The sequence below is a fragment of the Pelobates fuscus genome, chromosome 4 (assembly GCF_036172605.1).
Source record: "Pelobates fuscus isolate aPelFus1 chromosome 4, aPelFus1.pri, whole genome shotgun sequence".
NCBI lineage: Eukaryota > Metazoa > Chordata > Amphibia > Anura > Pelobatidae > Pelobates > Pelobates fuscus.
The window spans coordinates 356,222,762-356,238,571 of NC_086320.1; the positions used below are offsets into that span (position 1 = coordinate 356,222,762).

General features: G+C 40.1%; 1 protein-coding gene across 2 annotated transcripts in view; it reads right to left on the reverse strand.

Moving 5' to 3' along the window:
• Positions 1–2,168: 2,168 nt before the first annotated feature.
• Positions 2,169–15,810, reverse strand: part of ITGB1 (integrin subunit beta 1) — a 38,692-nt gene continuing 25,050 nt past the window's right edge. The window contains exons 11-17 of one of the 2 annotated variants that reach the window (XM_063452618.1): positions 15,127–15,329; positions 13,822–14,060; positions 9,403–9,625; positions 8,801–9,033; positions 5,565–5,731; positions 3,912–3,996; positions 2,293–2,368 (exon numbers count right to left, since the gene is read on the reverse strand). In XM_063452618.1, the coding sequence (XP_063308688.1) occupies positions 3,922–3,996; positions 5,565–5,731; positions 8,801–9,033; positions 9,403–9,625; positions 13,822–14,060; positions 15,127–15,329 (1,140 nt within the window). In that variant the 3' untranslated portion in view covers positions 2,293–2,368; positions 3,912–3,921. Of the gene's footprint in view, positions 2,369–3,911; positions 3,997–5,564; positions 5,732–8,800; positions 9,034–9,402; positions 9,626–13,821; positions 14,061–15,126; positions 15,330–15,810 lie in introns of both variants that reach the window. The other variant, XM_063452619.1, reaches the window with a different exon arrangement.

Below are 15,810 nucleotides of genomic sequence, written 5' to 3' on the forward strand. Positions count from 1 at the left end.
TTATTTGGTGATCGCATTCCTGTATTTTAGTAAAAAAAAAAAAAAACTCCAACCTGTGCTTTTTGTTTCAACCGTGAATTTAGGATTGAGCAGCACATGCTAGTGTTTCCATTCCTTTACCTGCCAGCACTTAAAATGTGGCTTCCCATTAATACAATGCTTAAGGTAATGGACCCTAATATAATAGTCAATGTTTAGCATCTATAGAGAAAAAATATTAATTCAGGTATTAAAGAAAATAAAAACCAAATCTTCATATAAGATGCTAGGCTGGAAAACAACAAGAGTCGGACGGTGAGGAGCATCAAGTAGATGACGCCTATAAGTTTTGTGCCCTAGTGGCACTTCAGAGGCTCCCAGCACTAAGGCTTTATTTAATGACATTTCGCATAGTAACTTTGCCAACTTGCCAAACTTCGTTCAAAGCATGTATATATAAATATTAATTTTGTAAAGTGTAGGGGGATCTAACATTTAATAACAACAGCTAGTATCAGCTTAAATGGAAGTGCCAAAGCTGTTGTATAGAACATCTCCAAAAAAAGGGCGCACATAATGTGCTCCTGCTTAAACTGGGAGTAGATATGTTCACACAAACATCTAATTGAAGTTTTGCAGTTATCTTGAACTGTGCTTCCTACATCTTCACAACTTTTTGCAAGGTGCTCCGATATGGACATTAGAAGTGCATCAGGTCTAGCCATCTATTAACAAGCACTGAAATATAGTTAAAGAAATTCTGGAAATCCGTACAATTTTTTTGTGAAACCTACTCTGCAAATTAGTAGCATCTTCGCATTTTGTTACAAGACGCCAAAAAGTTGTGTATGCCATTATTGATTGGTGCAAAATCATAAACCATTTTGGAAAACCTGAAAATGAGCAGGGGAACCGGAGAAAACACGAATTTTGAAGGATTCAAATAGAATGACAAAGAACCGTTTCAGTTTTTAAGTATTTTTATTTAATAAATAACTTTAGTTAACCTTATTGTAAAAAGTGAACACCTGCTAAAATAAAAAGGCACTTAAAAACAAGATTGTGACAAAATGTTGAACAAAAGGCAATGCAAATGGTCCAAAGCAAATAAACAATGAATGTATATGGCACAATGTTAAAACGGTCTCTGAACAAGCTGAAAAACAATTATATATCACAGTACAGTAGTGCACAGCTTTAAATTTTACAGCCAAGATTACAAACTAAAATTACAGTCTGGATGACGGAAACAAGCGATTTAAAGGCAAGGAAGCCCCAGATGGCAAGACAGAGAATAGATGAAAGAAAAAAAAGAAATTATCTAGGACGCAACATGAATTAAGGCATCTTAACAAGTAAATGCATTGTGAATTTTGGTAGTTAACTTCATGCAGCAAATTCATACAGTACTGGAATTTACCGTCTTAATAAGCATGCTCCCGGACCACTTGGGATACCATTATCAAGAATGTATTTTGTTCAATTGCATAGACACTTACACCAAATATCAACCTTTCAAATGTAAGCAACCTGTGGCCACCCAGCGTCTAATTAATTAACTACAATTCCTATGATCCTCCACAAGCTATAATTATGGCACACCGGAAGGTGAAGGATCATAGCAATCAAGTTCATTATGAGCTGGTTGGCATCTTTGCCCCCATTTGCTTGCAATAAAAAAAGACCCCCAAATTGCTGAACCTCACATACCAAACCTGCTGACCATGCTAGAGAAGACGTTTAAGGAGTACATCACATTAGTTATGGCTTCTCTGTAAATCTAGCTTTCATAAACCTTCTAAAGCAGAAACCATTATAATGCTCTCATTTGCAAGGCTTTCTGCGTTTACTCCTGATCTCACCCTTGTGGGTGTTGAAACAAAAAAATAAAAGTTTGGTGATCAAGGTCAAAAAGGCACAATGTGACCTCAGAAAACATTATTCATTGTAGTCTTTTTTTTTTTTTTTATACTAAACAGTGAATTGTGAGTTTGTAACTGGGGGAAAAACCCAAAACTCTACAACACTATTTAGAGAAAAAAAAAATTAAATGAATGATAGTCCAATGGCATCAATAGCTTTCTTGAAACGGTTTGCATAAACTGTACAAAAAAAAACAAACAACAAAAATTAAAAAATTAAACAAAAAAGCAAAAACCCCTGCATGTAAAAAAACAAAAAACAACAACACATACATTCCCCTCAACTGGTTAGTGAATTAATTGCGCTTTGGCTGCTTCCCTGCAAGGAAAAAAATAAAATAAGTTAAAAAAAAAAAAAAAAAAAAAAAAAAAAAACACTTTGCATACAGTGAAAAAAAGGTTCATTTTCCCTCATATTTTGGATTCACAACTGTTGTCACGGCACTCTTGTAAATAGGATTTTCTCCCTAGAAGAAAAATAAAAAAAATCAAGAATAAGCATTGAGAAAATGCAAACAAAACCTCTTTTTGGTGTCTATGCACGTGCATGGAAAATCAAACTATTACTGCTAAAATACACTGCATATACCTTCAAGTGGTAGCAGGAGGTGGTTATAACGGGGTGGCAGGGCAAAATCTGAGCTTAATGCATTCAAAAACGCTAGAACAGAATGCACACGGCACACGTTTTGTAATATAGTTAGTATCTTTTCCCTGTAAATAACAGCACAGGGGGCAATACATTGCAATTCATCCAGTTAGATTCTGAGTTTAAGAAGCGATTGGCAACAAGATCCTCATCCATGAATGAATGTGCTTTGTGTTACCAGAAAGGAAACACTGTGGTTATCGTTCAGATACTAACAAACACTAGAATTATTTTTTTTTTATGCTTTAGAAACTTGCATCTTTACTAAAATGCAAGTTGTGAGCATGTAACCTTTTCCCCATTTAATGCGTGCGTGTCATGCAAACTTAACACACCATCACTTTAGAAAGTAATTTAGTATAAACATTGGGCTAGTCAAACAGGTCAACGTTTTATCTTTACAGTTTAAAAATTTACATGAAGTTTATTATTTTCAGATGACAATTTACTCTAACTGGGGCAGTTTATGTTAGTCACCAATGATAAAAGCCTTCACTGAGACCAGATGAGTGCATACAAGAAGTAACAAAAGAGGAAAAATGAAGGGGGGGAAAGGAAAGGAGGGGAAGAGTACTACTTACAGGCAGAATCTCAGTATTACTTGATTCCATTTTTTTTTATTTAAAAAAAATAAAAAATAAAAAATAAATAAAAAAAAGCGCCACTTTTACATTTAATAGGGAAGTGCTAGTCTGTCAATTACATTCATTCACTGCCAGTAAATTAATGTGTACATCTGTGGCCTCTGCAGTGCTACAGATAACTAATGCATGGATATGGTATGCATATCTTGGCATAAGCTATACAGGACTTTAAGATTTCTCAGACAAGAAAAGTCACCACGTCCCTGTTCTCATTTGACACCACTGAGCATATTACATAAAGCGGAGCACAGCAGGAAACTATGGGGCCATGTAGCTGGGCCCTCACCACCTGGATTACCAAGAAAGCTAGTAATACTGGATCTTGCTTATTGTTTGTTTTTTTGCTAATGGAGCTAGTTGCTGCTGAAAATAGCCTTTTAAATAGAATTAAAGTAATAAAAGCTACGAAACAAAACGCTCTAGAGTATGAGCAAATGAAAGCATAGCTTCCTACTTCGATGTGCGTGACTGTAGGGATGCTGCGAGCTTCAGCTACAAAAAACAACATTTTGGGAATAGATTCGTATGGTGCTTGGAGTTCCCTTTAAACCATCTGGCAAAGCACTAAAATGGACACTTTGTAACAAATATTGTTAATTAAAAAGCAAAGCAGTGGAGAGTATTTCCAGAAGAAGTGGTTGCAGGCACACAGTGTTAATAGTAAAGTGTGTAAAAGGAACATGCATAAGAAGAAACAGAAAAAGGAAGAGATACAACCAGAGGAGGCTTAGAGAGCTGCTTTACGTCCATAGTTTGGATTCTTGAAATTATTTATAGGACTCTTGTAAATTGGATTCTCTTGCTGGAGAAACGAATCCACAGAAGAAAATGTGAACTCCCCATTTTTTGACATGCAGTTATACGCAGATATATGAATGGTGAAAGTGTAATGAAGTAGGCTTAAAGGGAAACTCCAGTGCCAGGAAAATGATCCGTTTTCCTGGCACTGGAGGGTCCCTCTCCCACCCACCAATCCCCAGTTACTGAAGGGGTGAAAACCCCTTCAGTCACTTACCTGTGGCAGTGGCGATGTCCCTCGCCGCTGTCTCCTCCTCCGCGCTCCGTCGGCCGGCGAGACTGATCCCGCCCACCGGCCGAGGAGACCTAATGCGCGGCAATTCCGCGCATGCGCATTAGGTCTCCCCATAGGAAAGCATTGAAAACTATTTTCAATGCTTTCCTATGGGGATTTGAGCGACGCTGGAGGTCATCACACAGCGCGAGGACGTCCAGCGACGCTCTAGCACAGGTTTCCTGTGCTATGGACCAGGAAGAGACCGCTAGTGGCTGTCTAGTAGACAGCCACTAGAGATGGAGTTAACCCTGCAAGGTAATTATTGCAGTTTTTAAAAAACTGCAATAATTACACTTACAGGGTTAGGAGTAGTGGGAGTTGGCACCCAGACCACACCAATGAGCAGAAGTGGTCTGGGTGCCTGGAGTGTCCCTTTAAGGACAGTATTTAAATAATAAATCTAATATCTATATGAAGTTAGAGATCTGAATGTGGATAGTTTGAAACATTAGTTTAGTATTTCAAGGACTGTTCGGCAAGCAAACTGTATAGATGTGTCTGCACTTTGTTCCTCTTAGACAGGCCTACCACTAACCAACAATGGGTGCCTTAGTCAAACAGGAAGTCTGACTTTGGAAACCCTGTTTACACAAGTCCCCCAAAGCAGGACTAATACATAAAAGTGTCACTAATTGTCTTCATAAATTCACCCAACAACATACTGAAAAGACTTAAGAGCAGGTCCTTTTACTTGCTCAATAAAATAAACAGCTTATAGCAGCATAGCTTTACCAGTGCAATGGATACATCTTATACTAGGAAGAGTCTAACCAAGACTGGAATAAACACAAACAGAAAATTGAGGAAAAAGATGCTGCAGCATAAAAAGATGGGAACCATAAAAATACTTTAGAATAATCACTAGATTAAAATTATATGCAGCTAGTTCATGGTCCACTATGGCTCCAGTAGTGGAATAAGTGCAAACCCAAAATTAAAGAACAGAACCAGCGCAAACAATGATTTAGATGCACCTCAGTGCTGTAGTTTTTAGAAAGGACATGCTAAACACAAACATTTCAGGTAACATACCCTTTGTCAATGTGAAATGACCTTCATTAAGACTACAGCACTGCGGCTCATCACATATTTGCGGGTCCTGTACTTTTTGAAAAAGACTTTATTTTTAAAGTTTAATGTTTTATTAAAACTGAATTATGGGTCACGGAACAAGTTTCAACATTGAACAGGTCCCCGGTCAAATGTAATTTACATTTTGTGAAAACAGGCAACGGTCAGTTTTCTGACTAGTGTATAGTTTCTATGGTCTTACAAAGTTATTCTGAAGTACTTACTGTATCCCATTTGGCATTCATTTTTTCTTTCTCAAACTTTGCAAACTCTCTTCTATCATGGATGATCATGAGAAGCTTCCAGATCAGCAGCAATGCTAACCCAATCAGAACAATCCCAGCCACCACTCCAGCAACAATGGGAATTATATCAGGGCCACTAGGACACTCTGCGGGATAAAACAAAAACACACAAAAGATTACACAACTATTTACCATGATGTGCGTGTTTAGAACGTCTGAGTGTGTTTTCCCTTTCTTGAAGTTGCTGTAGAAATCACTGAATACAATGCATAGGAAGCTTTTTCAATTGTAACATTGTAATATACAATGTATATGTGGAGTGACAGGGAAGGCAAGTTTTTGTTTTTAAATGAGTGGATCTAATGTGCACTCTTCATGCAAGTGGTGGCACTTAAAAAAAACAAACAAAAAAACCCAACAAACTATAAGGCCGGGTGCCTGAAACGGACTAGTCTTATTTCACAAGAGTTTTGCTGATGCCTAGCCCCCCGACCCACAGACATGTAGAGCTATATTTTCAGACGTGAGCCAAACCCCTAATGTGGAATGGCTGAGTAATGTCCCGAGGGGGAGGGAGTTTCTGACAGGACCCTACACAGAGATATCTGAGCACATTACGTATACAGGGAGCAAGAATATGATGTTCAATCATTGTTTTCCCCCTTAGCGCACACTGGAAACTAGTTGTGTTCCAGATCTTGAGTCCTGTGAGAAGCTCCTTCACCAGCACATTGATCTGACATGCTAAATGAGGGGTCAAACATCAGACATTTTGCAAATGTTGGCAGGTGACTAAGCATACAGTCTAAACTAAAACCCATCACTACTTTTAGTCTATGATTAGTTCCTTCAACCATATAAATGCACCTTGGGTGAGACAGTGTCTCAATATCAACAGTCTGTATGGCCTTCACTGCATAGAAGCAGGGAAGACCATAGACACGGTCTGGTTTCAAACACTGTCTGACCCAAAGTGCATTTAAATGGTTGAAGTAACCCATCATATACTAAAAGTAAGGATGAGTTCTCTCTTGCTTTTTTCATCATAAAAAAAAAAAAACCAAAACACAATTCATTTAAGAAAACAAAACAACCCCCCCCCCCCCCCCAACCTTTCTGTACTGGTTACCCGTACATTCATAATATCAAAGACCCAAAATCCAACTTTTAGGAATATACATTTAGCTATTTATCTATCTACTGGTAGTTTTAACAGTGCAATGAACAGATTAAGAAGGATCAATAATCTGAAGCAGACCTTGCCCCCACGTGTGGATGATCGGGCCGTTGGATAGAACTATTCGCCAAATACATTAACGGAAAGACTGGCATGCAAAACTTCCAGTGATAACATATTTATAAGAGCAATGGTAGGGCTAATAAAATAGCCTTTACCACACCAGGCTTGATAAAGGAGTTTTCACAAAGGGCTATGAAAGATGGGTACCGTATATACTAGAGTATAAGCCGACCCGAATATAAGCCGAAGCCCCTAATTTTACCCCCAAAAAACTGGGAAAACGTATTGACTCGAGTATAAGACTAGGGCGGGAAATGCAGCAGCTACTGGTAAATTTCTAAATAAAATGAGATCCTAAAAAAATTATATTAATTGAATATTTATTTACAGTGTGTGTGTATATAATGAATGCAGTGTGTGTACGAGTGCAGTGTGTATGAATGCTGTGTGTATATATGAATGCAGTGTGAGTGTGTGCTGCAGAGCCTTGGTGGGGGGTGGGCATTTTTATTATTATTTTTTTTCAATTATTTTAATAATTTCATTATTTTTAAAATATTGTATTATTTATTTTTTCGTCCCCCCTCCCTTGCTTGATACATGGCAGGGAGGGGGGCTCTCACTCCCTGGTGGTCCAGTGGCATTGGCAGTTCAGTGGAGGGGGCTGGCAGGAAGCACTTACCTCTCCTGCAGCTCCTGTCAGCTCCCTTCTCCTCCGCGCCGGTCCGGTCAGCTCCCTCTGCCAGCTCACACCAAGTCTCGCGAGAGCCGCACTATGACCCCGCGGCTCTCGCGAGACTTACACTGGGAGCTGACAGTGGTGCTGAACGGACCGGCGAGGAGGAGAAGGGAGCTGACAGGAGCTGCAGGAGAGGTAAGCGCTCGCTGCCAGCCCCCAGTCTGTATTATGGCAATGTAAATTGCCATAAAACCGACATTGACTCGAGTATAAGCAGAGTTGGGGTTTTTCAGCACAAAAAATGTGCTGAAAAACTCTGCTTATACTCGAGTATATACGGTAACTGCTGTAACTGCTTTAACAACCAACCGTTTGTGCTACCCATTGTCATGACTTGGAAAGGATTTCACAGAAAGGAGACTGCACTCAGTGCGACACAGTAGTAACGGTTGGTTGTTTTTTTTTTGTTTTTTTTAATTCTTTATTTTTGAAGTGCAGATAATTACATGCGACTTGTCACGCCCCAACAGCTTGTGACAGGGGATAAAATACATAGCTTGTAAGCAGTAAGGCAGTGAGAAAACATGCACATTTTTTTTGGTTACATTAAGTAGAACAATAAAACAGATTGTAATAATCAGGCTATACTGGCTGACTATGCGATTACAAGATTGGTAAATGAATGTCATTCTATTATAAGATAGGTAAACTAGGGCAGTTATGACATGCTTTAACCTTTAGTTAGATTATGGGTGATACAAATGTTAGCACTGAATTGTAAGTAGAGACTGTGCGGACCCATGAGAGGCCCCCCCAGGCGATTCGTACTACACAGGTATGAGTCCCTTAATAACAATTAAAACAAGGAAAGAGAGACTATGATAGAAATAATAGTTGGAATAGATGAGTACAAGAATACCCCAATGTACTGCCAGTATCTGACCAGTCTGGAGGCAAATGCAGTCGTGGGAGTTCATCTGGTAGGGAATATTGGGTTCTTTGCCTAACATTAAGTCCCCTTCTTGAGGTGACTCATCCGATGCCTTTTTGGGGGTGAATGCGTACGGCTCGCAATTTAGAGTCCTCTGCTGAAGGAAAGTTTGACACAGAACTAGGGGACAGCGGTAAGAGCATACTGGCACCATAACCACTACAGTTAGCTGTAGTTGTTAGGGTGCATAATGACCTTTTAAGGAGGCCATGTCCTCCTACTGAAGACTTCTTGAACCTTCCCACTTCAACATCACTGAGTGCACACATTAACTTATGTGTATCTCTAAATTGCTCTGATTTTACCTGGGTCCTTCACAACGTGTACATGGATTTCAGAATTGGAATTCACAGAGTAGGTGTAGTAAATCCAGCAGTCTTCAACATCCTTTTCTTTGCAGTGAGTGAGTGCCTCTGCCTGGCCTGGTTGAGGCAATAGATCACGTGTGTCAACCTTTGTGATATTAAACGTCATACACTGCTCATGGCAAACTGCTTGCTTCTCTCCTTTCTGAAATGCTCTACACTGGACGCAGTCCCTGTTCGAAGACAAATTAGGGTTAAACTTTGCAACATACAAAACACGATTGTAAACCGTTTTTTTTCTTAAATTGTCAATACAAATGCTTTATACAGAATGAAAATGTAATTTCTTCACGACCAATACGTGCAGTTAGACACAATAAGTAAATGTTTTATCCTGTCATTTATTGGTCAATTCCTTTCATTTTGTGTGTGTGTGTGCGCATGCACACACACAAATACAATACACCCCAATTCAAAAGCTCCCATGCTAAAATCATTATTACATTTAAAAAGATTTTGTAGAGGACATCTAAGCTATAGGGTAATGTCCCTACTAGCACAACTGTAAGTATGCTTTAATATTTTAGTAATAAATTACTTACTTGTGTTCAGCGCAAACACCAACACAGGTCTGGCACATTTCACAGGTAGCTCCCTGAAATTTGGGGTCTGTACATTTGCACCTCCCACAATCACAGATACCTCGGCCATTACAAACTTGTCCATTTGTTGCTATACAAGGTCTGATGTCTTCAGAACAATCACAGGCATTTCCAGAAAAGTTTGCGAAACAATCACATACTCTACACTTGCAAACACCATTTCCTGCAAGAAATAATGTTTATCTGCATTAATGTACTTTAACTGACCAAAAAAGTTAAATAAAATAAAAAAAACCTCAAGGAAAGCAAGATTTATACAAAGCACATTGTATAAGAGGACTTTTATTTTTTTTTTATTTTTTTTCTAAATAAGCCTTATATGGTGTTATATTACCATATGTCATACCCTCAATTTACACCTATTCAGGGTATTCTTTAAACCCCACTTTTTTTTAAAATTAACTTTAAAAAAATAAAAATAACAAATATTTAACAAGTGATATATATGAAATTAGGATACATTCTTGCAGAGTCTAAGTTTGTTACAATTGCATATAAGTAGGATGTTTCAAAGATATGCATAGTGCCTCCAAGGGCATAACATTTTACATGGATTAACAAGCAAATCTTGAGATCCGTACATTTGCGATTGAGAGACACAAGATAAGCCATTATAAGGGTCAAAACCTCCATCTCTTGAACCCCCGATCTGGCGTGTTTAACCTATACCTTAGGTGATGCCTGTGTACGTGTGTCAGAGTGTTCCTGAAGCGAATGGCTAACCATTCCTTTGTGGGGTTGCAGATTCTCTGATACTTGGCCAAGCTATATATATTCTAACCTTTGTTGTTGGATACTATCGCATTAAGCTACCTGTTTAATGTGAATATATAAACGTTCTAAAACCATAACGTTTGTACAATGAAGTGTTGGAGATTTTCCTCCAGGTGCCCAGCACATCTGGATTGGAGTATGGAATTATATTTGTTTGAGGAATGTCAACCAGGGCTCCCAGACTTTCTTGTATTGTTCATACTTATGCGAGAAGGAATAAGTTCATCCATGATCCTCCCAGACTCCACCCTTTGGATCCATTCCCTTATTGGAGGGGATGGGAGGAGTAGTCTGCTTCCAGTTGGTGGGAATTAAGAGATTGTCAGCTATGAGTTGATGATTTAGTAGGAGGCATGTATGTTTAGGTATTGAGATCAGGTAGAACGGGAATAGCATTGCTTCAGGTGACTTGAGTATGTGAATCCCTGTGATCATATGTATCAGAGATTCTTAAATCCCCCTCCCCCCATAGGTTTGTATGGTGGGGCATTGCCACCATAGGTGCCCCGTGGGTGTGCCTCTGGTCTGACCACATCTCCAGCATGTGTCTGGAGGATTGGGTAAGAACTGGTGGATCCTTGTTGGTGTGTAGTGCCAGTGTGCAATACATTTGTAATTACCCTCGTGGGTGTATGTGCTAATGGACGTTTTGAAGGGATTGACAAATATCCGTGACCACTCGTGTCAGGGAGATGCCTAGTTCCCCCTCTGAGTGCTTAGTGAAATCAGGAGGTAAAGGGTCTGTTTGAGTCTGTAGAAGCTTAAATAGATTAGATAGGTGTTTAGCCTTGATGGTGTAATGTGTGCATGCGGTTTCTGTTGGGGAGAGAGAGATAAGCTAGTGTGACAATTGTGTTTCCCACGGTGCCCTTCACCAGGAGAAACCTGCCATTGGGGTCTGTGAGATGGGCTTTGTACGTGAAGGTCAAAATGGTTACCCCCCCCCCCTCGCCTTTGCCCCTTCATAGTTGCTGAAGTAACCAGTTTGGTAGTGTCTGTTGCGCAAGGTGGGAGCGTGACCTCTTAAAATTAATTTCTTGGAGGAACGCCACATCCACTAAGTTTATGTAGCTCATTAAGTGCCATGGAGTGTTTTATTGGAGAGTTGGGGCCCCGTACATTTAGTGTGATTACATTGATGGTAGCCATACCGCTGAGTGAATGTGAATCAATAAGTTTAGTGTGCTTCCGGGAAAATAACAGTAATGCAATATAACAAAAATTAACATAACTATTTACATAAAAACAAAAGGAAAAGTGGAGTGAGAGAGTGAGTTCAAGTTAAGCTGTAATCGTTGGTAGCCAATGGAGTCAGTGGCTTTCCCCTGGCGTGAAAGTCGTAAACACTGGCGAACAAATAAAGGCATCGCAGTAGTGGCTTTACTTACTCTACTTAACCCCTTAAGGACACATGACATGTCTGACATGTCATGATTCCCTTTTATTCCAGAAGTTTGGTCCTTAAGGGGTTAATCTAATGTGAGTAAAATGGGTTGTGGATTCGGATAGTTAAAAGGAGCCAGCTGGGAACAATCCTGAGGTTAGGTTTGATTCTGTGTGGTAGGGGCAATTGCCAAATAAGCTTGAATTATAAAAAGGTCATGAGGGAGCTCTTGCTGAACGAGGTTGAGTGGGTGGCTTTTTTTCTATAGGAGCTGCTAATGTATGGCCCTGCTCCGTTCTGGCCTGAAAAAGTCTTCAGGCAGGTACCATCCCTGAGCGTAAATAAAATACTTATACATCTTCTGCGTTAGAGGATGATTTTTGGGGGGTGGGGGGGGAGTTCTCTAATGTAAATGTGAGCTGCCTCCACACACTCTCACTATACAGGTGTCAATATGTTTGGTAGGTCCAATGCGTGAGTAAACATCGCCATGTACTTTGACAAAATCATGGCCGTGGCACCGTGGTTGGTGGCCGTGAGGGCAAAGGGAAAACCCCATCTGCATCTAATGGTCTTGGACCTGAGCAGGTCCGTGAGGGGTCTCCGTGTCCTGCATCATCCAGGAGAGGTCGGGATATATTTGAAGCCGTGCGCCGTGGAATAGAAAAAGGCTGCGTTATTTGCCGTAGTGCACGGATGATGTCCTCTTTTATGGTAAAGTAATGCAATCGACATATTGTGTCTCTTGGCGTATCTGACACGTTACCTCATGGTTTGAGTGCCCTGTCCAAAAGTATGGGTTTTTCTGCAGCCCTATTAAGGATTAGGTTAAAAATTTCTTGTTGGGTGGCATGCAGGTTTTCTTGCTCCCTTTCCGGCAGGCCTTTGATCCGGAGGTTATTGCGACTCCCTTGATTATCGAGGTGGTCTAAGGCCCTGTACACGGCCGAAATGTGTGAGTTCTAAGCCTCCACAGAGGATTGCAGTTGGAGTGCCTGGGTGTGGATGAGGTCCTGGTCGTCTTCCAGGGAGGTCACCCAATCTCCCATGTGTAGCTTCCATTTTGGTCTGGAATGTAACTTGCAACAAGGTGGCAATGTCCTGTTTGGAGGGTAAATTTTTGATGATGTCCCACAGGTCGGGATTGAGGGTGAGCATGGATCCATCTGAGTTAGCAGGGCTCGAAGGTGGCAAACACTCTGCAGGTAAATGTTGGAGCCTGGTGTCTCGGGATGGTGCTCAGCGTCATCTCTAAAATACTTTGTGAAAGCACCCGATTTTACCCCTGGATGCTTGCTGGACGTGGTGTCCCATCGTGCCCAATTGTATCGGATTGCCCGCTCAATCTCTCTGAGCTCTCTTAGTTTGCAGCCATTCAAGTCCGTGGATAGCTCTGCCGCCTCTCAACCCCCACCTTTTTTTATATCTAGCTGGCTTATGGCTCAGTAAATTTCCCATTGTGCTTTCAAGAAAAATGTGTGACTATAAAGTGTGACAATTTTATCAGTTTACTTAACGGTGCTATAAACTAAAAGCCAACAGACGCATAATGCAATATAATAATATTGCTTTATTAATTTGCTCCACAGATCTGGCAGGTACAGTTAAAAAGTAAGGAGGCTAAATATACCATATTGTCCATATCAGCTTTGTGTACTGTGCACAGCAGGTTTTTTGAAGTCAGCTGCTGATTGAGTTATTGACGAATTTAACATTGACAAGTGACGGACTAGAAGTGGTGCCGTGTCCTATATTAGGCAACCAATCATCTTGGTTCACATGCAGAACAAAACAAACATCCTAGATTCACACTGTAAAATAGGCCAAATACAAAAGAACAATTCTGGAATTGAAATTTTAACAATAATAAACTACTGCAGCATTGCCTAGCGGAGTAAGCCAACAAGCCTCACACATCAAGAAAGGATGGTTTTGGGGCTGGGCATGTCCATCATGCTGGATGGATCCACTGCAATACAGCTCCTGAGACTTAAATTATACTAATTACCAATGCCAACCTCCTCGAAAATGTGTTACAAAAGTGCATGCCTACCTTACCCAAGTGTCCAGCTTTCACAATCATGGCCTTACCTGGCTAGCAGGTAGGTGAGGCAGCTGATTCCTTACTTTAAAGTAAATCAGTGCTCTGATGTATCATTTTACAAGCCCCACCCCCTGCCCCCATTAAACAAAGCACTTACCACCACAGATCTGCCCGTTGGATCGATCACAGTTAAAGTTGTCACATTCGCAATGTTTTCCAGAATAGATTTCATTAGGATTGTCTCTCTTTTTGCACACACATTGGCCACAGACACAGTCACCGTTGTTGCTGCAGATTTCAGAGCCATTATCTTTCCTGCAGTAAGCATCCATATCTTCACTGTTCACTTCCTCTGTGCTGCACTCGCACTCCTTTCCAATACGACCATCATTGCATCTATACAGCATTAATAGGAAAACAAAACAAAGTGGTGTCTGTAGGAGTTGAGTAAAGGTTTTGAAAGACAATTATTTAAGCTACAATAAAAGGGACACCCCAAGCACCATAACAATACAGGTTCCTTACAAATGTTTGGTGTAAATGGTCCCCCTGCCAATATTACAACTGTAACTGAAGGGGGAGAGGGTCTCAAATACAAAAGGGGGAAGCGATATTTGGGTGACATTCATAGAAAATGCACAGAGTATTCTAACTAGACCACTGAACTAGTTTAATATAAAATGAAGGGCCTCATTGTACCAACAGTGATACACTATAGATGCCTGGTCAGGATAAAAGATGCATCAGCTTGCTTTGGCTTTTATTACATTTCCAATTTAGTAAACTCGATTCGCAGACCTTACATAATGCACTACTGCTCACTAACATTTTCCATCATCATATTAGCAAGACATAATATACAGGTTGAGATTTTGTCCTAACATTTGCATCTACAGTGTAATCCAGTGAGCAAGCGGTAGTTGATAGGATGCTTGGAGTAAACCTTTCTGCCCCATTTTAGTTTGATATACGCTTGCTGACAGGAAGTGGCATCCCAGTGACAGGCTCATTGGTGGGGAGAGCGTGCACTTGTTCATGAAGAAATAGAAACATTTAATATAGTGGTTTACAACATTTATTCAAATAGTGTCACATTTAATTAACCAGAAAGGAGCTCGGTAAAGAACAGCACGCATCTTACTTGCAAGTTTACTTTGCAAGCTGTATTTAGAGTGACGCCTATTTTACCTCATTAATAAAGCCCCGAATGACAAGCTGATGTTGCATTACCTTTTGGGCAGGAGTTTTTCCCCCGAACCCTTGTTACTGACAGCCCTTAAGAGACTTGCCAGAAATGCTCACAGAAAGGTTTCCTCTATTATGGCTATACCTCTTGGAGATTCCTGAAGAGATAGCCCAAAATGGAGGCGAAGTAAAACACTATTAAAATAAACAAATACTGCTTAAGCTCACCTATATTACACATGAAGCACGAAAAAAAAAAAATGAGCCACATAAATACCTGCAGGCTCCACATTCAAAGGTGCCATTTCCATTATTACATTGTGGGCTGTGTGGAGTTCCATCTTTCTGGCAATCACATTCACAGATAAAATGTAGAATAACCTCAACCTCTTCAGTAAATCCAAGGGGTTTGATTTTAATGGATTCACTCTGCCCTTTTTTAGGACACTTGTGTGCAGTCACACTTATCTCAAATTCCACCTGAAACAAAGCAGTCATAAAATCATTGTTTTCCTTCTGAGGAGGTGCCTTCAGATCACATACCTTTTAACAAGCATGAATGTGAATGCTGTAAACAGTGCTAGAGAGCATGAAGAGTGATTTCACTTGCCAAACTGATGTAAAGCAATCTGGTTAATACAAACTGCTGGGACCACTGCCACTGTATCGGTCTTTATCATTTCCCTTTAAGGAATTGTTGCAAGACTCTAAACATTACAAAGCCTTAAGTAGGACGATCATTTTCAATATTAGAAGAGACAAACTGCATATTTCAAGAACACACATGAACATGAAAAAACATTGAAATGCTTCCTCTGATTAAAAAGTTTAAATTGTTGTAAAACAATTGCAAAAGTCACCCAAGATTTTTGCAAAACCCAAATAGAGGCCAATTAGTTGTGTTGTACTGTTTCTCTCCAATAAGGGACAGTTCTGGTAATAATATCTATCAGACTTCTGA